At 38.6% G+C, this 25,502-nt stretch overlaps 1 protein-coding gene across 1 annotated transcript in view; it reads left to right on the top strand.

The window, feature by feature from the left end:
* IFNGR1 (interferon gamma receptor 1) overlaps positions 1–23,338 on the top strand; it is a 35,607-nt gene extending 12,269 nt beyond the window's left edge. Inside the window, exons 2-7 of the mRNA XM_010589963.3 lie at positions 707–821; positions 1,502–1,668; positions 3,479–3,651; positions 13,403–13,577; positions 15,758–15,885; positions 17,724–23,338. Coding sequence (XP_010588265.2) covers positions 707–821; positions 1,502–1,668; positions 3,479–3,651; positions 13,403–13,577; positions 15,758–15,885; positions 17,724–18,293 — 1,328 coding nt within the window. The 3' untranslated portion in view covers positions 18,294–23,338. The remainder of the gene's footprint in view (positions 1–706; positions 822–1,501; positions 1,669–3,478; positions 3,652–13,402; positions 13,578–15,757; positions 15,886–17,723) is intronic.
* The last annotated feature ends 2,164 nt before the right edge of the window (positions 23,339–25,502 follow it).

Genomic DNA, 25,502 nt, shown 5'->3' with positions numbered 1-25,502 from the left:
ACCAGCTTTCCTGTCCCCTCCTGCCCTCTCATCCTTGCCGTTGTGCTAGTGCCCCTTTTAGTCTCATTTTGTTTTATGGTCTGTCTAACCTTTGGCTGAAGGGTGAACCTCAGGAGTGACTTCATTACTGAGATAAAAGGGTATCCGAGGGCCATACTCTTAGGGTTCTCCAGTCTCTGCCAGACCAGTAGTAAGTCTGGTCTTTTTTTTAATGTGAGTTAGAATATTTTTCAACATTTTTCTCCAGCTCTGTCCTGGACCCTCTATTGTGACCCCTGTCAGAGCAGTTCATGATGGTAGCCAGGCACCATCTAGTTGTGCTGGTCTCAGTCTGGTGGAGGCTGTGGTAGTTGTAGTCCACTAGGCCTTTGGACTAGTCTTCCCCTTGTGTCTTTGGTTTTCTTCATTCAGCATTGCTCCAGATGGGGTGGGGCCAGTGGAGTATCTTAGATGGCCACTCACAAGCTTTTAAGACCCTGGGCACTACTCACCAGTATAAAATTAATTTTTGTTTATTGTGTTTATTAATCTTTCAATAAAATTAATTTCTAAAATCTGTTCTAAATTTAAATAATTATTCTAGAGAATTCTACTTCAAGTATACATATTTTACTAACATGGATGTCTTATAATATTTTCTAATGTTAATTTTGGTTTCTTACTATTGTCCATTTTATCGTTTTACTTTTATAATCTCTTGTTACAGTGCCTGTACCAGCCAATGTTAAAATTGAGTCCTATAATATGAGCCCTGTCCTTTATTGGAAGTATGGGGTCATGATGCCTACCCCTGTTTTCACTGTACAGGTAAAGAACTATGGGTAAGTATTACTGTTTTATCCTTGTCATTCTGTTTTTGTTTAGCTCCTTGCACATTCCGTAACTCTCAGTGTTCTGCTTTCATCATCTGTTCTTTCCAGAAGGCACAACTTCCTGCTTATAGATCTCGGGAAGTGTTAAGGATACAAATTCATTCTCTTCAGAATACTGCATCCTATTTCTTCTTCCTGTCAATACTGAAATAGAGAAGTATCACATACTTCTAAGATTTTAAGACATGACAAGTAAAGTTTATAGTTCAGTATAAAAAGTAATGGTGTCCTCTTAGCTCCTTTAATGTAATGTATTTTTGAGGAGAAAGGTAAAAATTTCAGTTGTTTTTTTTTTTTTTTGATAAGTTTTAGGAGTCTTTGTAGCAGTTGATTTTACGATTAACTTAAAATTATCTGTGCTAATGGAATCTAGAGTTGTTTAAGAATAAATTTTTAAAACTTAGGTATGTAATGTGGTTTGTACATGTCTTGTATTTTAAACTGAGCCTCTTTATTGTGGAGGAATTGGTAGTACTTCTAACCAAAAAGCTTCTCCATCCTATTCTAATTCAGCTCTTTCTTTCTGCATTATACTACAAATGAAAAGCAAAGCGCAGACAGAGAAGGTTCAAATTTATATGTTAACGATAGAGGTTACCTTTGTATTTTATTATCCCTCCTCATTTTAGGAATGGAAAATGGATTGATGCCTGTATGAATATTTCTCATCATGAGTGTAATATTTTTAATGAAATTAATGATCCATCAAGTCCTGTTTGGGCCAGAGTTAAAGCTAGGCTTGGACAAAAAGAATCTGCCTATGCAGAGTCAAAAGAATTCATTATGTGCCAACAAGGTGAGTAAAATGTACGCAAGTCTAAATTTTAGGTTTGGAAATACGTACATAGATCTTCTATATATGTTTACTTTTATTTTAACAGTTGCTACAAATTTTTTAAATGCCCAAGAAGCATTTGGAGGGTTAGTGTCTTCCCATTCTCCCAAGTTCCACAAAATAGGGCTGAGAGACAGCCGTTGCTTTGCCCCCTCTCAACTATTACGTTTCCACCCCGTGCAGAGATGGATCCAGTGCTATCCAGCTGAACGCCATCACCCTTTCCCTCCCTGCCTTCTCTGCCATTCACTTCTAAGTTATATTTGTTGAGGACTTCGGTGGCTGGCTCTCATTCTTCTTCTCTACCTTAGGCATCCTACCTTGGAGCTCTCAAACCCTGACTCCTGGGTAAAAGAAACCTCTAGTCACTTGACCCCCCTCTTCTGGTCCTTTAGTCCCTTGCCTTCTAGCTTCACTGCCCTCCTTATTCAGCTTTCATGCTTTGTCACTTAGACCACTGCTCTGATTCTCTTCCTGCTTTTCAGATTGTGCGTACTTGGTCTCTTCTATAGACCCATCCTCTACCTACCTTTTAAATATTTTTGTTCCACAGAGTCCATACCTCTGTCATCTGCTAACCATACTATCTGTATGTCAGGTCGTTTATTCTTCAACAAAGATTTATGAAGGGACTGCTGTGTACTGTGCGCCAGAAAGTATGCTAGGCCTTGAGGAAGCACGGATGATAAAAATGAACCTACCTGTACAACGTATAGAATAAGTCAAACAACAGAAAGAGCAAACAATTGAAAGAAATGAGAAAGTGAGACCATCTACGGGACTACTATCCCAGTCTTTTCAACAAGCCAATGTCATGAATAAAGGGCAGAGGTATAGGAAGGGAGACTATGGTAGATTAGAAGAGATTTTAGAGACGAAACAACCAGATGCACTATATATAACCCCTGAGTGAATCCTGGCTTGAACAAACCAGCTAAGAAAACTAGCTTTGGGACAATTAGGGAAAATATCTTTGCCACAGAAAAAAATGGATCGATGAAGCAAATAGGGTAAAATGTTTACTGTTTATTAAATCTTGGTTTTGATTATATGGTGTCATTATACCATCCCCTCTTCTTATCTGAATGTTTGAAATTTTTCATAATAAAAATTTTTAAAGGGAAAACAAAAAAAAAAGAGAAAGGAAAAAAAGGGACTTGCCTGGCAGAAAGTACATGCTCAATAAATATGTGAAGAGTGGATTATTAGTTCACCAACAGGGTCCCAGACATCACAGACATATAATAAATATTTTTTGGATGGATAAATAGCTAGTTCTGATTTTCACAATAACAATTTAATGATTTAACAAACTTTTTATATAGTCACCACACCAGACACCCATGGGTGTTGGAGATAACAAAATTTCAGTAAAGGCTCAAAGATAGCTAAAATGCTTTTTCTGTAACGTTTTTTAGAAACGAGGTTTCTTAATTCATAGAAGCAAAGATAAAGGAATAAGAAATTCATACAGCTTTTATCATGTCAAATTTTTTTACCAAGGTTCATGGCCGACTGTTTTTTTCTAGGGCTTGAAATTAAACTCCTAAAGAAGAGTTCAGATTAGCTAAGAGTACTTCTTGTCTGAGATACAGTAAACATTTCCCTATCAAGGACACCTAGAATATCTTCTAGATCTTTGTGGGACGCTTTGAATGTGGTCCTGCCTTAGAACAGCAAGAAAAAAAAAAAAGTAATTTTGCTAATTTTATGAAATGTACCATAAATACTTATGACAAACACTGGTATAATATTTTGTTTTGTTTTTCAGGAAAAGTTGGACCCCCTAAACTGGATATCAGTAAAAAGGAAAATGAAATCATTGTTGACATATTTCACCCATTAGTTATTATAAATGGAGAAGAGATGGGACCCATGTATGATTATGAAGATGATTGTTACAATTTCATATACATGGTGCATGTGAGAATTAATGGGAGTGAAGTATGTTTCTATTTCATCTTTTTAAAAATGGAAATTATTCTGTATATAAGTTATTTCTTAATGGAGTGTAATGAAAGTTTATGAATATTCAGGCAAAACTCATAGATTATAGATTTTTGTAAGAAAAAAGATGTGAATTCTATTGTGGGGAATTAGTATTAAGTTAATCATTAACACTTGCCAGATGAATACATTTAAGTCTTTTCTTCGCCAATTTTAGCTGCATGGCCCTAGTTCAGCTTTTTAACCTGTATAGGTCCTTTTCTCTGCTGATAAGAAGAGGATCATTTAACCTTTTCTTCCTTATTGATGTTGATGTACAATAATGTGAGGGCATAATTTGAATCTGAATCAGTAAGAGGAGGAGTAGAGGAAATGAGATCAGAAAGGGATGAGTGGGGTGAGGTCAGATATGTAGGGTCCTTAGACCAATGTAAGGACTTTGGCTTTTACTAAGAGTAAAATGGAAGGACCATGGGAGTGGAAAGGACTTTGATCAGAGGAGTGATACAGTCTGACCTGTGTTTTAAGAGGATCAGGCTATGTTAAGAATAAGTCGTGCGTGTGAAGACCAGAGGCAGGAAGCCCAGGTATAAGCCCATGGTGATAGTCTAGGCCGAAGGAGATGGTGGCTCCAACCAGAGTGATAGGAGCCATGAAAAGAGGTCAGGCTGGATATGTTTTGATAGTAGATCCAGCAGTACTTGATGAATTGGCTGTAGGGTGTGAGAGAAAAACGAGGCAGGACTACCTCAACTTTCCTGAGCAACTGGACAGCAGTTCAGTTTCTCCAGTAACTAACTACGAAGACTGCTACCTCAGAAGATATCCAAGTGGAGACAGCAAGTAGGCAGTTGGATAGGGGCCAGGGATATAAATTTGTGAGTCATTGGCTTACATAAATGACATGTAAAGCTGTGAGCCTGGTTGAAACCCTCAGGTATGAAACTTAGAACTGAGCTCCCATTGGCTACTATCTACCTACTCACTCACGCCTAAAACTAGATTTTAAATAACTAGAGTCATCCTAGATTCCCTTTTTTGCACTGTCTTACACATTCTACTAAATTTTTTTTCCAGTTTATCATCATGTCTTCTCCATTCCCAACACAGGGCCTTTAATCAAGACTGAATATTTGCTGTTGTTGTTAGGTGTTGTTGAGTCGGTTCCAACTCATAGCAACCTCATGCACAACAGAATGAAACACTGTCCAGTCCTGCGCCACCCTTACAATCGTTATGCTTGACCCCATTGTTGCAGCCACTGTGTCAGCCCACCGCATTGAGGGTCTTCCTCTTTTCCGCTGACCCTCTGCTCTGCCAAGCATGATGTCCTTCTCCAGGGACTGATCTCTCCTGACAACATGTCCAAAGTATGTAAGATGTTGTCTTGCCATCCTTGCTGCTAAGAAGCATTCGGGTTGTACTTCTTCCAACACAGATTTGTTCGTTCTTTTGGCAGTCCGTGGTATATTCAGTATTCTTCACCAACACCACAATTCAAAGGCATCAATTCTTCATTCTTACTTATTCATTGTCCAGCTTTCACATGCATATGATGCTATTGAAAATACCATGGCTTGGGTCAGGCGCACCTTAGTCTTCAAGGTGACTTCTTTGCTCTTCAACATTTTAAAGAGGTCCTTTGCAGCAGATTTGCCCAATGCAATGCCTCTTGATTTCTTGACTGCTGTTTCCATGGGCATAGATTTTGGATCCAAGTAAAATGAAATCCTTGACAACTTCAATCTTTTCTCCGTTTATCATGATGTTGCTTATTGGTCTAGTTGTAAGGATTTTTATTTTCTTGATGTTGGGGTGTAATCCGTACTGAAGACTGTGGTCCTTGATCTTCAAGTCCTTTTCACTTTCGGCAAGCAAAGTTGGATCCTCTGCATATCACAGGTTGTTAATGACCCCTCCTCCAATCCTGATGCCCGTTCTTCTTCAGATAGTCTAGTTTCTAGAATTATTTGCCCAGCATACAGATTGGATAAGTATGGTGAAAGGATACAACCCTGATGCACACCTTTCCTGACTTTAAACCACTGAGTATCCCCTTGTTCTGTCTGAACAGCTGCCTCTTGATCTGTGTACAGGTTCCTCATGAGCACAATTAAGTGTTCCAGAATTCCTGTTCTTTGCAATATTATCCATAATTTGTTATGATCCACACAGTTGAATGCCTTTGCATAGTCAATAAAATACAGGTAAACATCCTTCTGGTATTCTGTGCTTTCAGCCAGGATCCATCTGACATCAGCAATGATATCCGTGGTTCCACGTTCTCTTCTGAAACCTGCCTGAATTTCTGGCAGTTCCCTGTCGATATACTGCTGCAGCCACTTTCGAATGATCTTCAGCAAAATTTTACTTGTGTGTGATATTAATGATATTGTTCGATACTTTCCATAGTCAGTTGGATCACCTTTCTTGGGAATAGGCAAAAATATGGATCTCTTCCAGTCAGTTGGCTAGGAAGCTGTCTTCCGTATTTCTTGGCATAGACGAGTGAGCGCTTCCAGCACTGCATCCATTTGTTGAAACATCCAACTGAAATTCTGTCAAATCCTGGAGCCTTGTTTTTCGCCAGTGCCTTCAGTGCAGCTTGGGCTTCTTCCTTCAGTACCATTGGTTCCTGATCATATGCTACCTCTTGAAATCGTTGAACGTCAGCTAATCCCTTTTCCTATAATGACTCTGTGTATTCCTTCCATCTTCTTTTGATGTTTCCTGTGTTGTTTAATATTTTCCCCATAGAATCCTTCACTATTGCAACTTGAGGCTTGAATTTTTTCTTCAGTTTTTCAGCTTGAGAAACACCGAGCGTGTTCTTCCCTTTTGGTTTTCTATCTCCAGCTTTTTGCACATGTCAGTATAATACTTTACTTTGTCTTCTCGAGCCACCGTTTGATATCTTCTGTTCAGTTCTTTCACTTCATCATTTCTTCCTTTTGCTTTAGCTGCTTGATGTTCGAGAGGAAGTTTCAGAGTCTGCTCTGACATCCAACTTGGTCTTTTCTTTCTTTCCTGTCTTCAATGACCTCTTGCTTTCTTTATGTATAATGTCCTCGATGTCATTCCACAACTCGTCTGGTCTTCAGTCATTAGTGTTCAACATGTCAAATCTATTCTTCAGATGGTCTCTAAATTTAGGTGTGAGGTCCAAGGTCGTATTTAGGCTCTCATGGACTTGCTCTGATTTTCTTCAGTTTCAGCTTGAACTTGGATATGAGCAATTGATCGTCTATTCCACATTCGGGCCCTGGCCTTGTTCTGACTGATGATATTGAGCTTTTCCATCATCTCTTTCCACATATGTAGTCGATTTGATTGCTCTGTGTTCATCTTGCAAGGTCCGTGTGTATAGTTGCCTTGTATGTTGGTGAAAAAAGGTTTTTGCAATGAAGATGTCCTTGGTCTTGCAAAATTCTATCGTTTGATCTCCAGCATTGTTTCTATCACCAAGGCCTTATTTTCCAACTGCCGATCCTTCTTTGTTTCCAACTTTTGCATTCCAGTCACCAGTAACTATCAATGCATGCTGATTGCATGTTTGATTTCAAACTGCAGAAGCTGATAAAAATCTTCAATATCTTCGTCTGTGGCCTTAGTGGTTGGTGCATAAATTTGAATAATAGTCATTTTAATTGGTCTTCCTTGTAGGCGTATGGTATTATCCTGTCACTGACAGCACTGTACTTCAGGATAGATCTTGAAATGTTCTTTTTGACAATGCAACAGCATTCCTCTTCAAGTTGTCATTCCCGGCATAGTAGGCTATATGATTGTCCGATTGAAAATGGCCAACACCAGTCCATTTCAGCTCATTAATGCCTAGGATATCAATGTTTATGCATTCCATTTAATTTTTGATGATTTCTAATTTTCCTAGATTTATACTTTGTACATTCCACGTTCCCATTATTAATGGATGTTTGCAGCTGTTTCTTCTCATTTTGAGTCATGCCACATCAGCATATGAAGGTCCCGAAAGCTTTACTCCATCCACATCATTAAGGTCAGCTCTACTTTGAGGAGGCAGCTCTTCCCCAGTCATCTTCTGAGTGCCTTCCAACCTGGGAGCCTCATCTTTTGGCACTGTATCAGACAATGTTCTGCTGCTATTCATAAGGTTTTCACTGGCTAACTCTTTTCAGAAGTAGACTCCCAGGTCCTTCTTCCTATCCTGTCTTAGTCTGGAGCTCAGCTGAAACCTGTCCTCCATGGGTGACCCTGCTGGTATCTGAATAGCAGTGGCATAGCTTCCAGCATCACAGCAACGTGCAAGCCCCCACAGTACAACAAACTGACAGACACATGGGGGCCATTTCCTCTAGGTTCTCAAATTTGTTGGAATACAGGTTTTCATAATATTCTGCTATGATCCTTTTCATTTCAGTTGGGTTTGTTGTAATGTCCCTCATTTCTTATTTGAGTTATTTGCTTTCTCTCCTGTTTTTCTTTTGTCAGTTTTGCCCATGGTTTGTCTATTTTGTGGATCTTTTCACAGAAGCAACTTTTGGCCTTGTTGATTCTTTATTTGTTCAAGTTGTAGGGCTGACGTTTTGATTTTGGCCTGTTCTTCTCTCTGACATATGCGTTTATTGCTATAAATTGACCTCTGAGCACTGCCTTTGCTGTGTCACAAAGGTTCGGTGTGGTGTGTTTTCATTCTCATTTGGTTCTAAGAATTTTTTGATTCCCTCTTTGGTTTCTTCTATTACCCAGTTTTAAAAAAAAAAAAAAAAAATTATTTTATTTATTTTTTTTTTACAAGGTATGATTCATTTTCCATGTATTTGGTTTTTTTTTTCCTTGTTCTTCCTGTTCCTGATTTCTGCCTTTATGGCATTGTAATCAGAGTGGATGCTTTGTATTATTTCAGTGTTTTGGATTTTTTTTCAGGGTTGCTTTGTGTCCTAAAAATGTGGTCTGTTCTGGAGAATGTGTGTGTTGGAAAAGAATGTATAATTTGCTGCTGTTGATTGGAGTGTTCTATACATGTTTATGAGGTCAAGGTGGTTGTGGCCTTTAGATATTCTGTATGTTTGCTGAGTCTCTTTCTAGATGTTCTGCCCTTTACTGAGAGTGATGCGTTGAAGTCTCCTGCTATTCTTATGGAGCTGTCTGTTTCTTTTTTCATTGCTGTTAGAGTTTGTTTTGTGTATTTTGGAGCTCTGTTGTTAGGTGCTTAGATATTTATTAAGGTTGTGTTTTCTGGTGGATTGTCTCGTTAATCATTATATAATGCCCTTCCTTGTCTTTTATTGTGGATTTTGTCTTAAAGTCTCTTTTATCTGAGATTCATACTGCTACTCCTGGTCTTTTTTGGTTACTGTTTGCTTGATGTATTTTTTTCCATCCTTTGGTTTTTAATGTATTTATGTCTTTGTGTCTGATGTGTGTCTATTGTAGACAGCATATTGATGGGTTGTGTTTTTTTAATCTTTTCTGCCATTCTCTGTCTTTATGGATGCATTTAAGCCTTTTACATTCAGCGTGATTGTCTATGAGTTTAATGCTGTCATATTGTGCTATTTTTTTGTGGTGTTGATGCTTTCTTTGTTACTCTTACTTTCCTGTGCTGAGTTCCCTCTGTTTATGGATTTTCTTTTCATTTCTTTCCTTACTATATGTTTTATGTTTACTGAGTATGTTTTTCTTCTTTTTTATTTTGACGAGGAGGTTTGTTAACTTTCTCTGTGGTTACCTTGAAATTTACCTTATCTTCATAAGTTTGAAATACTGTTTTATTACTTGATATCACCTTGACCTCCTCTGCATTTGAAATTTCTATACCTACACCATTTAGCCCCCCTTTTATTGTTTTGATGTTGTCATCATTTACAGATTGATGTTTTTATTTCCCTGATTTAAGTCTTTTAGCTTTGTTTTGTTTTATTATTGAAAGTCCTAGTTGGTATCTGGCTGATGTTGTCCTGTGTTAGGGTCTGATGGTTGTCTGATGTTGTTGGTTCTCTAACCGAAGGACTCCTGTTGATACTTCTTTTAAGTTTGGTTTGGTTGTTATGAATTCCCTTAATACCTGTTTATCTGGAAATGTCCTAATATCGCCATTGTATTTGAGGATCAGTTTTTGCAGGATACGTTGTTCTTGGTTGGCAGTTGTTTTCTTTCAAGGTTTTCTGTATGTCATTTATTGCCTTTTTGCCTGGATAGTTGGTCTGCTGAGTAATCAGAGCTTAGTCCTATCGTTTCCTCTTTGTGACTTTTCGTCTTTCTTGAGCTGCTGTCAGGATTCTTTCTTTGTCTTTGGTTATGGCAAGTGTGATTATGATTTGTTTGTCTTGGTGACTTTTGTATGGTGTCTGTCCTATATGGGGTTCATTGAGCTGATCGGATGGTCAGCTTTTGGTCTTTCATGATATTTGGAAGTTTTTTTTTGCCAGCAAATCTTTAACAATCTTTTCTGTATTTTTTGTTTTCTCCCCGTTCTGCAACTTCAGTCACATGCAAATTTTTGCTCTTGATTATTTCCCACATTCTTAGCTTTTCTTAATTTTTCTCCATTCTTTTTTCTGATTTCTTCTTAAACAAAGTAGCGTCAATGGATTTGTTCTCAATCTCACTGATACTGTCTTCCATTTCAAAATTGCTTCTAAAACCTTCTATTGAATTGTTTATTTCTGAAATTTTGTTTGTCTTTGGATATCTAGTTGCTGTTTTTGTATGATTTCTAATTATTTATTTTGATGTTTTGTTCTTGTATTATTTTCCTGAATTTGTCTCTTGCTTCATCTGTGTTTTCCTTGATTTTGATTATGTTTTCATTGGTTTTGTCTGCGTTTTCCATGATCTTGTCTGTTTTCCTTGATCTCTTTCCTAATCTCATGGACAGCCCTAAATATTAGTTTTTTGAGTTCCGCATCAGGTAGTTCCGATGCCTTCTACTGAAAGGTCATCTGATTCCTTATTTTGGTCACTTGCTGGAGCCCTCATGTGCTGCTTTTTTATGTTTTGATATTGTCTGCTGTCTCTGAGACATTAAAGTATTGGTTTCTTTATTTATTGATTGTTCTCTCTTTTTTTTGTCCTGCTTTTTTTTGGTTTTAATATGTTGGGGCAGGTGAGCCAAGTATGATCTGCTGCTTGCTCATCTGTCAGCATTATAGCACTCACCACCTTATCTGGGTGGGCAGGGCAGCAGCAGGCAGGCGAGCTCAGTTTGCTGTACACTGTTTTGGTGAAATGGCTGAGAGCAGACTGGCAGGTGATGTCTGCTTCCTGATGTCAGTCCAGCAGTGTGGGAGTTTTCACATCCCCTCTCCAGATTCTCCAGGATGTTGGACTGGGAGTGGTAAGGACTTGCTTACCACTGTTCAGCCGCTGCATACAAGTGGCAGGAGGGGAGGGGTGGTCCAGGCCCATTAAGGTGGTATGACCTGAATGCCGGGGGCACTCTAGCCATGGTGGTGTGATGGGTTCAGAAGGAAGAGATGGAGGTGGTGTATAGGGCTAGGTGAAAAGGAAAAAGAAAAAAAGGGGCATCACAGTGGGAGCTAGAGGGTGGGGACAGGGCAGACCCAGGGACTGGCAGGCAAGGGGGGAGCTGGCGTACAGGGCTAGGTTGGAGGAAGAAAGGAAAGAACAACAACAACAAAAAAAAAAGGCAGTGCACTGGGGACTGGCAGGTGGGCCAGGGTGGACCAGGGGTAGCTGCAGGCTGGTGGCACTCTATCTGCAGGTACACATCAGGGGCCAGTAGGAAGAGAGAGGAGGTGGTGTGTAGGGTAGATTGAAGGGCAAAAGAAAGGGAAGGAAATAAGAGAAGAAACAAGAAAAATTGGCCATGCAGTGAGGGCCAGTGTGTGAGGACAGCATGGATCTGGGGGCTGGTGGGGAAGGGAAGTGGCATACAGGGCTAGGTGGCAGGGAGAAAGAAAAAACAGGAAAAAAAAAAAAGGTAATGTGGCAGGAGCCGGTGGGTGGGGGTGGGACAGACCCTGAGTGGCAGCAAGCCAGTGACTTTCTACCCACAGCTGTGTGGCAGGGCTGGTGGGAAGGAGAGGGAGGTGGTATACGGAGCTAGGTGGGAGGGAGAAAGAAAAGCAGGAAAAGAAAGAAAAAAGTCATGGCACGGTGGGAGTCAGCACGTGTGGTGGGTAGGACCTGGGACAGCGGCAGGCCAGTGGCTCTCTAGGCGTGGTGGGGGCTGGCGGGAAGGAGAGGGAGGCGGCATATTGGGGCTAGGTGGGAGAAGGAAAAAGAAATGATGGCACAGTGGGGGTCGGCAAGTGGAGGCAGAGCAGACCCAGGGGCCAGTGGGGATGGGAGGTGGCATACAGGGGTAGGTGAAACAGAAAAAAATGGAGGCACAGCAGAATCTGGCAGGAAGTGGATGGGTGGCTTATAGGGCTAAGTGGAAGAGAGAAGGACAAGGAAGAAAGAAAGGGAAAAAAAAAAAGTAGAAAAAAGCTGCAGGACATCTGGGTGGGGGACTCATTGTCGACCTCGGTGATGGAGGCTACCAGGATAGGGGGAGTTCTCGTTTCTACTTACCAGAAAGGTGAGGGGTGGAAAAGCCTGTTTCTCTGGTCATCAGGTGCTCTGTCTCCTGTTGGGAGCTCCGTGAAGTTGCCTTCCTGTATTCCCTGTCTGGGGTCATTGTTGGCTGTGTTCCAAAATGGTGATGCTGTGCCATGATAGTTGGCAGGGGACCTTCACTCCGTACTTCTATTCATTCTCTGTTTTCTATCAGTTTCTTCTTCCATTCAGTGTTTGATCTAGTTCTTTATCCCTTCATTTCATGCTCAAGTTTCCAGGATTGACGTCTGTATCTGTTTTACTTAGTTTTTTGGATCTTTGCTGCAGAGGGGACAGCATGGTGCACCTGTCTAGGGCACCATGTGTTGGCTCTGCCTCTCTTTTCCACCTTTTTCATTTGGCAAATTTCTACTCATTCTTCAGTATTAAACTGGGTCATCACTGTCCCTTTGAATTCTTTTCTGACACAGTGGACGATTTCCTGTTCCGTGATTGGCTAATCCTAGTTACATGCAAAGAATCCCTAGTGGCTCAGTGGTTAAGTGCACTGCAGCTAACTGAAAGGTCAACAGTTCAAACTCATCAGTGGCTCCACAGGAGAAAAGACCTAGCAATCTGCTCACATAAAGATTACAGCCTAGAAAAGCCTTTGGGGCAGTTCTGCTCTATCGTACAGGCACACTGTGAGTTGGAATCAACTCGACAGCACACGACAACTGTTATATGCAGTATGCATCTTGCATTACTCATTACTCTCTGTGACATTCTTTCTTATCTCCCTTCTGCACTACATTGTAAGTTACGTGAAGTCAGGTACTGCTGTCATACCTTTGTGTCTCTGGGATCTAGCACAGGGGTAAATATAATGCCTGGCACTATGGGTGACCCAGGCACCTTGGCCAGTTGAGTGAATGATCTGTTACCAGGGATTGCCTCAACCCCTCCTGTGTATTAATGCCAAGAGATCCTACCGCCTTTCCATAATGCTTTTATTATTCTTCATATGAAATATTTTTCTCTTTTACCAGCTAAGTTTTTAGCACTACAGGCATAGGACAAGTGAACATTTGTTGGTTTAACAGTGAACTTTGATATTCAAGCTTTTATAACCGTTTTTCAAACATGTTCATCATAAATCAGTGGTGATGAAAAACACCATAAATATGTTTTCTTCAGTTTTCACAAGATGAAAATGGTGGTACTTCTTAAAAGGAGCCATGCATTTTTATTGTTTTTTATGCAGACACCACCTCAGCAGGCCGATAATTGCAACGAGACTCAGTGTAGGTTAAGTATTCCAGTGTCCTCACTGAATGCTGAGTACTGTGTTTCAGCAGTAGGCGTCGCAGATAGATGGGATGTTACAACAGAAAAGTCCGAAGAATATTGTGTTACTGTTTCAGATAACAACACAGCATGTAAGTTCCTGCCATTTTTTCTTTCTTTACTCTTGTAGTTCTGCATATGGAAGTGATTACTAAAATAGGATAATATGAAAAGAGGCAAATCCTTTTGTAATTTCAGTAAATTTCCTTTCTCTTCTAAAAATATTCAGTAATTCCATCTATTAAAGAAGGAAATTAAAAATAAGACAATTCCTTAGCCATTAAAAGACACAAAAACAATTTGGAAAGTGGTATAGTGACCTTTTGACCAAGGAAAGAAAGAATATAAACAAATATATAAAACTATGTACATAAAGGTCAGCATTTCAAAGTATGCATAATAATATAATAGTTTGTTACTTCAGGATGACATGATGCTGTGTATCCATTAAAATGTTCTTTATGAGGACTGTAGGTTTAAAAAATGTTCATTGAAATGTTCATTGATTACAGCTGTGTGACATGTTAACTAGACAAGGACTAGAAATGAATACAAAAAAATAGATCCATTTATATCATGATTATGGGTCATTTTTCTAATAATTAAAAGTAATTATTAATTTTATTTCATCATCTTTTCCATGTGTTGGGGAAACTTAGCAGAACTTTGGAACTGGCATTATAAAGTAGCATAATGCAAATAAAATCTTACTGAATGCACAAAATAGGAAATAATGCAAATGCCCCCATTTTAAGTCTGAATTATACAGTGGGATATTATGACCACATGGTGGCGCCACTGTAGCCCATAAGCAGAAACCCCTGCCTGCCTGTGTCAGTGCTGCAAACTGTACTGTTCGCAGAACATGGAACTTCGAACATGGTGCTCATTATGTAATTGTTTTACCTTTTGGAATAGAAATTAGAGGTAATAGAATTCTACAGAGACAGCCAAACACCACCATGATACATAGAGTGCTGTTAATTTGGAAGAGGACTGTGAAAAGTGCCGAAGATTGTGCTGAGAAAGTAAAAAGAAGCATTAAAGCAAAATACACAATAGTGATTATGAATGTATCATCCCTATTTTATGTTATTCTTTTTAGCTGATTTGCATTCAAGGTGCCTTCCTACCTGTGCTCTGTGCGTGTGTGTGTGCATCTTTATAAGTATCTGCAATCTTGAAATAAATAAAATGTAACAGAAGATTCTGAGGAGTGGAGCTACATTATTTTAAGAATTATAAATGGTGCCAGAATTTTATTTCTGAAGATATATTTTTAAAATTCTTCCTTTGCCTTTTTAAACGAGAGAAAAGCTTAAGTGGAAAACCTCTTATATGGGGCTACAAAGAAAGTGTTATGAAAAACCTATTTTTACCACACTGTTTTCATGGCATTGTAGCTACAGAAGACTTAGAATCAAAGAGCTGGAAAGAATTGTTTTGGTATTTAGGACAGATACCTAATTTTTTACTCAGATCACTTGTGTTTCAGTGTTCTTTAAAATTCTGACTGTATTGATTACCTGATGGGTAAATCTATTAAAGAACAGCACTAAGACTTTATAACTCTTTGATGGATATACAGTCAATCCTCATAATTCACAGATCCTATATTTTCAAATTCACCTACTTGCTAAACTTAATTTTTAATTCTAAAGTCAGTACATAAGCGCTTTCACAGTTATTCACGGATGTGCACAGAACAGCAAAACTCTTAAGTCACCCAACGTACATGTTCCCAGCTCAGGCTAAACAGGTTGACACTGCCTTCTCATTTTAGCTGTCAGACTGTAAACAAGTATCCTTTATAGTCTATTTAGTGCCATGTGTTTCACATTTTTGTGCTTTCTATTGACTTCACTGTTTAAAATGGCCCTCAAGCATAGTGCTGAAGGGCTGTTTATTGTTCCTTAAGCACAAAAGGCTGTAATGTGCTCTACAGAAAAAATACATGTGTTAGATAAGCTTTATTCAGGCATAAATTATAGTGCTGTTGGCTCTGAGTTCAGTGTTAATAAGTTAATCAAGTATATTAAATTAGGTGTTTTGCAAGAGAAACACACATAAAGCAAGGTTAAGTATCAGTTGATGAAAATGTGACCAGAGGCTTTCAGGAACCTAACCCTGTATTGCTCTGAGGAGCAGTTGTTCAGTATTTGCTAATTTGGTGTTCACAGCAACTTTATAGACCGCAACTGCCGTGAATAATGAGAATCAACTGTAGCAGTAGCTCATCTTAATCCTAATTTGTGATTTTTTTTTTTTTTAGATCCCATTTGGATTCCAGTTGTTTCTGCTGTTGTATTCTTTCTAATACTTATCATCGTATTCATATGCTGTCAGATTAAGAAGATAAATCCTTTTAAGAGAAAAAACATCACATTACCCAAGTCTTTGGTAACTTATTTAAGTATTTTCCTTTAATTACACCAATTTGTTATACTGAATTTTTTGAGTTTCTTAAATTTTGTAGACTAATGTACAATTAAAGTAGACTAATATACCATAGCATGTCACCTAACATAAAGCACTTAGTGTACCCCAGAGCCACACTTTTTTTTTCTACATACCAGGTACTTTTTTTTGCACAGGCAGAAGCACAGACAGATACATCTATTAAGGAGCTTAAAGTCTAGTAAGAGAGGAAGTTAAGTGTATACTGTGATAAGTTCAAAGACAGAGGTTTACACATGTGCCAGTGAGTGCCTCATCCAGCCTTGAGGGTTATGGGTTACTAATGGCTTCTCCAGAGGCAACAATGCCCAAGCAGTCTGGAGGGACAGATAGCAGTTTATCCAGGTACTAAGGGACAGTGTGTGCTAAGGCCCAGAGTCAAGAAAGCATGGTTTTTGAAGGTCTGCAAATACAGAAACACTTCTTTGTGGTTGGAGTATAAAGGAAAGATGGCAAGAAATGAGACTAAAATAGTAGTTTGTCATTTTAATGTCTTCTTATTTAGAAGCCTTTGTATGATGAAAAGAACATTGAAAGGTAACAGAATGGTAGCTGTTTGCATCAAATATGACAGGGGAATAATATCTGTAATTTGCAAAGGGCACATTTAAATTCATTATAAAAACACTATATTCTAAGTACAGTGGAAAAAAACTATCAACAATTAATGTGATATTCATCCTTACTGGTAATTAAATACAAAACAACCTTGTAGTATGCCATTTTACAACCATTTGAGAAGGAAAAATAAACCCAAATATTCAGTAGGACAAATGGCGATAAAATTGATACATGCTGGTGAAAAGTAATATAGCCATGTGTCTTAGTTATCTAGTGCTGCTATAACAAGTACCACAAGCGGTGACTTCAACAAACAAATTTCTTTTCTCACAGATTAGGAGGTTAGAAGTCCGAATTCAGGGTGCCAGCTGTAGGGAAAGCTTACTGCCTCTTTCCGCTTTGGAGGAAGCCCCCTGTATCATCTGAGCTTCTGCTTCTGGGCGATCTTCATGCGTGTGACTTGGCATCTCTCTTCCCCATGTCTGCTTATCGCTTGCTTGTCTTACCCCTTTTTATCCCAAAAGAGATTAATTTAAGACACACCCTATACTAATCCTGCCTCACTAATATAACAAAGTCAGCCCATTCCCAAATGGGATTATAACCACAGGCATAGAGGTTAAGATGTACAGTGCAGACTTTGGGGGGACACAATTCAATCTGTAACACCCTGCTAGGAAGAGCCACAAATACACCCTATCCTTTGCCTCAGTAATTCCACTCTTTAGGAATTTATTCTAAGAAATAATTTTATAAATGAAAAGATGCATGGTGTTCTGTAGTAGTGAAAATTGGAAATATTTTACTATCTACTGTTAAAGAAATTACCATCAGCAGCCTAAAGAAATAATATGAACCACTGAAAATTATAAAAATGAAGGCAAATAGTGAAAAGATTTTAAAATAAGGTGTATTCCTGTTACAAATATAACATGGATACATGTGAAAGGTAATTACAAAAAGCAACATGTATATTGGTGAGATATTCAGTGACTTTTTAAAAAATCCTTTAAAAAACATTTCCTAATGTAGTATCTTTTTCATTAAAAAGAAAGAAAGCGAAGAGGAGGCAACCACCTTACTCTATTTTAATGGTATACTAAATATGCCATTTAGTGGTATATTTAGTGGTCTGTTACCCGTATGTCACTTTTTTTGAGGACAGGCCCTTAAGTTTACTAATATACTATTTTTTTAATCATTAATTTCTCTTCCCTTAGCTCTCTGTTGTAAAAAGTGCCACTTCAGAGACAAAACCTGAATCAAAATATGTATCGTTGATCACGTCATACCAACCTATTGCCCTAGAAAATGAGGTGACCAGTGAAGAGCAGCTGTCTCCAGCAACAATTTCAAGCATGCATACAGAAGGCAGTCCAGGAAAGGTAGAGCACGTAGAAGAAGTTTCTAGTGAAATAGAAGTGGTGAGTACTGAAGAAAATATTTCTAATGTGGTCCCAGGGAGCCCCGAGACGCCAGTAAGAAAGAATTCTTTGCGTTCAAGTAGCAACCAGTCTGAACCCTGCAGTGTCACCTTAAACTTGTATCACTCCAGAGATGGTTCTGATAGTAGCCTCGTGCAGTCGAACAGCTTATCTGACTCTGACTCTCCCCCAAGTAATAAAACGGAAATAAAGGCAGAAGGACAAGACTCCATAATGCTGAGAAACACTACTACTTCGTTTGGTTACGATAAACCGCACGTGTTGGTAGACCTGCTTGTGGATGGTGGTGGTAAAGAGTCCTTGATTGGTTATAGACTTACAGCAGATTCCAAAGACTGTTCATAAAGCCAACTGAGATGCACCAGCTTCAAAGCATCTGATTTCCTGACAGTTTTTCCACTTTGATTTTATAAAAAGATGATGAATTGAGAAATAGAATCTTAGTTGACAGTAACCAGACAGAGTGTTTTGTTGTAGATAAAAGTGTAAAGAGCCTGTTTGGCACTGTTACCTTGAATCTGAAAACTACAAGAACTCGTTCTATTTTTTCAAAAACAAAGAACATTGTGTCATGAGAAGCCTTCCATCTAGATGTGTTAGTAGTAACCATGGACATTCTGTAATACTCGTGCTTCCTGTGATGATAGATGTTAACGTCTTTCTAGCCATTTAAAGAGCTGTAATGCATTATTCTTTCCTGTGCCTAGATATGGCGTTTGTTTTTGATAGTTCATGTATATAGCACTTTTAAAAGCTTAATTTCAAAAGAAATGCTGAAAGCTTTTCAAATTGTGGAATGAATAATAGAATGAATAAAGGGTGTGTAAATAGGAACATTTTTTACAGAACATTGCCTTTCAAGATTTTTAAATAAAATACTTTTAAAACTTATTTTTGTGTTCATTTATTGAAGCACTTAGGCATTCTTTCATAGTGAGAATATTTTTTATCCTTTCACTTGTTTCCATGCATGAAAGCTATATACTTATTTTCTAAATGTTAGTATCTAATCTTTAAAATAATCCTAAAAATATTTTCCTCTTTAAGAATGGTCCTTTTATATCTATATTTCTATATTTAGTACCCAGTGTGCAGAACACAGTTCTGAGTGATTCAGAAAGAACAGATTTAGCTATAGAGCTTTAGGAACCTTTAGCATAAAAGTAGGGGGTCAAAGTCATGGGAGTGACCAAGGGAGCCCAGAGAAGCATGCGGAGTGAAGAGAGAATCACCAAGGAGAGGCCAAAACCCATTGCCATTGAGGCGATTTTGACTCAGCAACCCTCCAGGACAGAGTGGAACTGCCCACAGAATTTGCAAGGAGTGGCTAGTGGATTTGAACTGTCGACCTTTTGGTTAGCAGGCATAGCTGTCAACTACTCTGCCACTAGGGCTTCCAGGAGAGACCAACAAACAGTTCATATCTATGTTATACAAGTAACTCTTGGGAATTGCTAAGAGAATAGAAATTTTAAGACCCAAATGAATTAATGGTACAAAAAAAATTTTAATGCAATTTACATAAGTGTCTCAGTTTCCTAGAGCTGCCATAACAGAAATATCACAAGTGAATGGCTTTCACAAACAGAAATTTATTCTCTCACGGTTTAGGAGGCTAGAAGTCTGAATTCAGGGCTCCAGCCCTAGGGGAAGGCTTGCTTTCTCTGTCAGCTCTGGAGGAAGGTTCTTGTCTCCTTTCAACATCTGTTGGCCTGGCTTTCTTTGGAAATCTGCATGTGTCTCGGCATCGGTCCTCCCCCTGGATCTAGGAGGTGCTCAGCACAGGAACCCCAGGTGCAAATAACATGCTTCGTTCCCGGCTCTTCTTTCTTGGTTGTAATAGGTCCCTCCTTGCTCACTTCTCTTTCCTTTTATCTCTTGTAAGGTAAAAGGTGATGCAGGGATTTCCCAGCGAAATTCCCCTTACATCTTCTAGGGCTGTGCCCTGAGTAAGGGTGTTGCCTCCCACCCTAATCCTGCCTCATTAACATAACAGACATAACCTAATCTTCAACATGACCTAATCCTAATCAGGAGCCCTGGTGGCTCAGTGGTTAAGAGCTACGGCTACTAACCAAAACGGTCACCAGTCTGAATCCACCAGCTGCTCCTTAGAAACTCTATGGGGCAGTTCTACGCTGTCCTATAGGGTCACTATGAGTCAAAATCAACTCAACAGCAAAGGTTTTTTTTGTTTGTTTTAAATCCTTCATAATTAACATAGTGGACAGCTCACTCCCAAATAAGACCATAACCCATAGGCATAAATGCTAGGATTTACAACACATTGCAAAATGGAGGACAGCCACACAATACTAGGAATCGTGGCTTAGCCAAGTTGATACATATCTTGTGGGGACACAATTCAAGACAATAAATAAACTGGCAAATAAACCACAGGAAAGTATTTCTCCTTAATGGTGCAAATTAAAATGAAGTGCTACTTTTTTCTATTTGTGAAAAATAAAGTAGTGGTAGATACTGATGAGATTGCAGTGAACCTAGCATGCTCACTTATTTTGGAGGCAATGCGTATTGTGAATTGCTTTTCAAACTGAAAATGGCAAAAATAGTGCTTTTTTAGCCCTATTCTTAAAAAACCTTTCTCCTTTTCCAAGAAGGTACACATTTTCACCCATGTTTTCTTTTGGTATTTTGGGGTCATTGTTTCATTTCTACATTTAATTCTTTGATCCATCTAGATTTTTTTTTTTTTTCTAATGAGTAAGGTTAGGATCCAGGTTTATTATTTTTCCCCTGGTAAAGACAATTGTCCCAATATCATTTATTAAATAATCCATCTTATTCTGTGCTGATTTTAAATGTCCCATTTATCATATACGAGTATCTCAGCTCTCCTGGGACTGTTTCATTGTTCCTTTTCCTGCGTTTTTAATAGCTTTATACCGAGATATATTTTGACTTTTGAGGCCCTCTCTAGTATTGTCAGTCAATGTTCATTTTTTCATGTTTCTTAGCAATGATTGTTCTTTCAGGTGAACTATAGAAATTTTTTACCAAGTTTCCCCCCCAAAATCTTCAAATTCTTTTGGAATTTGTATCAACATAGCATACAGTATTTAGAGATAACTAACATTTTCCAAAGCTGAATCTTTTATAAAAATGAGGAATATTTCTCTTCAAGTCGTATGTTCCTCATTAGAGCCTTATACTTCATACAGATACAGGGCATCTTTACTATTTATTTCTTGATATTTTATATTTTGTGTTGCTGATGGGGATGTAATCTTGCATTATGGTTTCTTAATGGCTGCTTGTAAGACAGCTATTACATAGTGAAATTACATACTATCTTTTAATTCAACCAACATCTAAACTCCATTTTTTTCCTGTGAGGTTTTCAGTTGATTGTGGTTTTCCCGTGTACAACTGCATCATCTTTGAATAAGAATGATCTTACCTTCTCATTGCCAATATTATACTTTGTATTTTACTCCCTTGTCTTCAGTCTACGATGAATTGGTATAGTTTATTTCCCTGGAGTGAAAAGAAAAAAAAGAGAGATCTCCTAAATCTATTAAAAGCAGTGACCATGGGTAAATCACTTCACCTCATGGGAGTTGGATTGAATTCTACCTACCTTTCTCTCTAAGAGTCAGTGTTTCTTTCTACTTGTGTTAACCAATAAGGGCATCCTCTTCCCCATACAGGTCTTTTTCTTAATTTCCACCCCAAAATTATTACTGGTTGCCAGAAACTCATTTAATCATCATTTCACACCAAGTTGAATTGTCTAAGATTACTGCTTGTGCCACATTTAAGGTACTGGTTCTTACACCTAATTGGAATATAAATGGGCACAGGAGAATAAGAGGAACAATGAAAATGTCAACACCACACAAAAAAGCACTACAAAATGGCAGTAATAAACTCACCCATCAATAATCACGCTGAATATAAATGGCTTAAATGCACTCATAAAGAGAGAGTGACAGAATGGATTAAACAAACAGATCAATATGCTATCCACAAGAGATACACTTTAGAAACAAAGACATAAATATATTAAAAATCAAAGGTTGGAAAAAAATTATATCAAGCCAACAGCAACCAAAAAAGAGCAGGAGTGGAATACAAATCTCAGATAAAATAGGCTTTAAAACAAAATCCACCATAAAAGACAAAAACATTATATAATGATTAAACAACAATCCACCAATAGGACATAACAATAATAAATATCTATGCACCCAATGACAGGGCTCTGAAATACATAAAACAAACTCTAATAGCACTGAAAAGAGAAAATCACACTTCCACAATAATAGTAGGAGACTTCAATACACCACTCTCGGTAAAGGACAGAACATCTAGAAAGAAACTCAACAAAGATACAGAAGATCTAAAGGTCATAATCAACCAACTTGACCTCATAGATATGAATAGACCACATACATCTTAGGCCACAAAGCAACCCTCAACAAAATTCAAAACATTGAGGTAATACAAAGTGTCTTCTCTCATCCCAACACCATCAAAATAGAAATTAATAACAGGAAGAACAAGGAAAAAAATCGAATACATGGAAACTGAATAACATCCTGCTTAAAACGACTGTAGGGTTACTATGAGTCAGAATCAACTCGACAGCAGTGGGTTTGTTTTTTTTTTTAAAACCACTGGGTAATAGAAGAAATCAAAGATGGAATAAAGGAATTCCAAGAATCAAACAAGCATGAAAACACATCATACAAAACACAGCAAAGGCAGTGCTCAGAGGTCAATTTATAGCAATGGATGCACACATCAAAAAAGACGGGACAAAATCAAAACATTAGCTCCACAAATCAAATAGAAAGAAACAGCAAAAGAAGCCCACAGCCACCAGAAGAAAGGAAATAAATATCAGAGCAGAAATAAATGAAATAGAGAATAGGAAAACAACAGAAAGAATGAACAAAACCAGATGTCGATTCTTCAAAAGGATCAACAAAATTGACAAACCATTGGCCAAACTGACAAAAGAAAAACAGGAGAGGACACAACTCGAATAAGACATAAAAATGGGGAACATTATGACCCAACTGAAATAAAAAAGATCATAACGGAGTATTATGAAAAACTATAACAAATTTGAAAACCTAGAGGAAATGAACAAATTTCTAGAAACACACAACCTGCACCCATTGCCATCGAGTCAATTCTGACTCATGGCGACCATATAGGACAGAGTAGAACTGCCCCATAGGGTTTCCAAGGAGTGCCTGGTGGATTCGAACTGCCAAGCTTTTGGATAGCAGCCATAGTTCTTAACCACTGCACCACCAGGGTATGTAGAAACACACTACATTCCCAAACTAACACAAACTGAAGTTGAAAATCTGAACAGACCTATAACAAGAAAAGAGATTGAAACCCAAGGTAATAATAATTAAAGAAAAAAAAAAGCCCACTCCTAGGAATATACCCTAGAGAAATAAGAGCCATCACACAAATAGACATATACACACCTATGTTCATTTGTTCATTGCAGCATTATTCACGATAGCAAAAAGATGGAAACAATGTAAGTGCCAACAGATGAATGGATAAACAAGCTATGGTACATACACACAATGGAATACTATGCAAAGATAAAGAACAACAATGAATCTGAGAAACATCTCACAACATGGATGAACCTGGAGGGCGCTATGCTGAGTGAAGTAAGTCAAACAAAAGCACAAACACCGTATGAGACCACTATTATAAAAAACTCATGAAAAGGTTTACACACAAAAAGAATCTTTGATGGTTACAAGGGAGGGGAGAAGTGGAGAGGGAAAAACACTAAACAGACAACAGACAAGTGGTAACTCTGGCGAAGGGTAAGACAGTATACGGTACTGGGGAAGCCAGCACAACTTGACCAAGGTAAGATCATGGAAGCTCCATAGACACATCCAAACTCCCTAAGGGACCAAATTACTGGGCTGAGGGTTAGGGACCATGACCTCAGAGAACATCTATCTCAATTGGCATAACATAGTTTATAAAGAAAATGTCCTACATCCTACTTTGGTGAGTAACATCTGGGGTCTTAAAAGCTTGTGAGCAGCTATCCAAGATACTCCACTTGTCTCACCCCATCTGGAACAAGTAAGAATGAAGAAAATGAAAGACACAAGGGAAAGATTAGTCCAAAGGACTAATGGACCACAACTACCACAGCCTACACCAGACTGAGTCCAGCACAACTAAGTGGTGCCCAGCTACTACCACGGACTGCTCTACAGGGATCACAATAGACAGTCCGAGACAGAACTGGAGAAAAATGTAGAACAAAATTCTAACTCACAAAAAAAGACCAGACTTACTGGTCTGACAGAGACTGGAGAAACCCTGAGAGTATGGCCCCCAGACACCTTTTTAGCTCAGTACTGAAGTCGCTCCTGAGGTTTACCCTAGCCAAAGATTAGACAGGCCCATAAAACAAAATGAGACTAAAAGGGCACACCAGCCTAGGGGCAAGGACAATAAGACAGGAGGGGACAGGAAAGCTGATAACGGGGAACCCAACGTCAAGAAGGGGAGAGTGTTGACATGTCATGGGCTTGGCAACCAATATCACAAAACAATATGTGTATTCATTGTTTCATGAGAAACTAATTTACCCTGTAAACCTTTGGTAAGTTAAAAAATATATATATATATATAAATGGATGGCTTAGATAATAAATTTCAGTTTGTTTTGTACAGTGATTAGTTAACTTCACTTATGAAGTATAATCTTGGCTCTACATTTTGCCTCCACTGTGCCTCTACATTCTAAAGCTGGGATTCTTCTGGCCACTTTCTACAAGAGCTACCAATCATGAATGGATGAATTAATGACCAAAGGAACAATTGTATAATTATTGACATGTCAGTCATTGGATTGCTTTCAAATACTTCATCTGTCTTAGTTATCTAGTTCTGCTATAACGGAAATACCACAAGCAGATGGCTTTCGCAAACAGAAATTTATTCTTTCACAGTTTACGAGGCTATAAGTCTGAATCAGGGCTTTAGGGGAGGGCTTTCTCTCTTTGTCGGCTCTGAAGGAAGGTCCTTGTCAATCTTCCCCTGGCCTAGGAGCTTCTCAGTGCAGGAACACTGGGTCCAAAGGACTTCACTCCTGGCTCTTCTTGCTTCGTGGTAATGAGGTCCCTCTCCTCTCTGCTCACTTCTCTCTTTTATATTGCAAAAGAGATTGACTCAAGATACAACCTATTCATGTAGATGGTGCTCTGTCTAATTAACATAACTACCTCTCTCCTGCCTCATTAACATCACAGAGGGTAGGATAACCACACAGTACTGCACATCATGGCCTAGCCAAGTTGACAGACATTTTGGGGGGACACAATTCAATCCATAACACCATCTTATTTAATCTTCACAACATCCTGTGGGGAGAAATTGCTATCTCCAGTTGGAGATAGGGAAATCATGACTCAGCAAGCTAAGTAACTTACCCAGAAAATGGCAGAATTTGGATTCTGCTTCCCATGCACTGGCCAGTAAACTGTAGTCACCTGCTAGTGGTTATTCTCATGTTTGGTAGATCTTACA

The sequence above is a fragment of the Loxodonta africana genome, chromosome 1 (assembly GCF_030014295.1).
Source record: "Loxodonta africana isolate mLoxAfr1 chromosome 1, mLoxAfr1.hap2, whole genome shotgun sequence".
NCBI lineage: Eukaryota > Metazoa > Chordata > Mammalia > Proboscidea > Elephantidae > Loxodonta > Loxodonta africana.
Note: the sequence above shows the minus strand (reverse complement) of the source record. Positions and strands in the feature narration are given on the sequence as shown.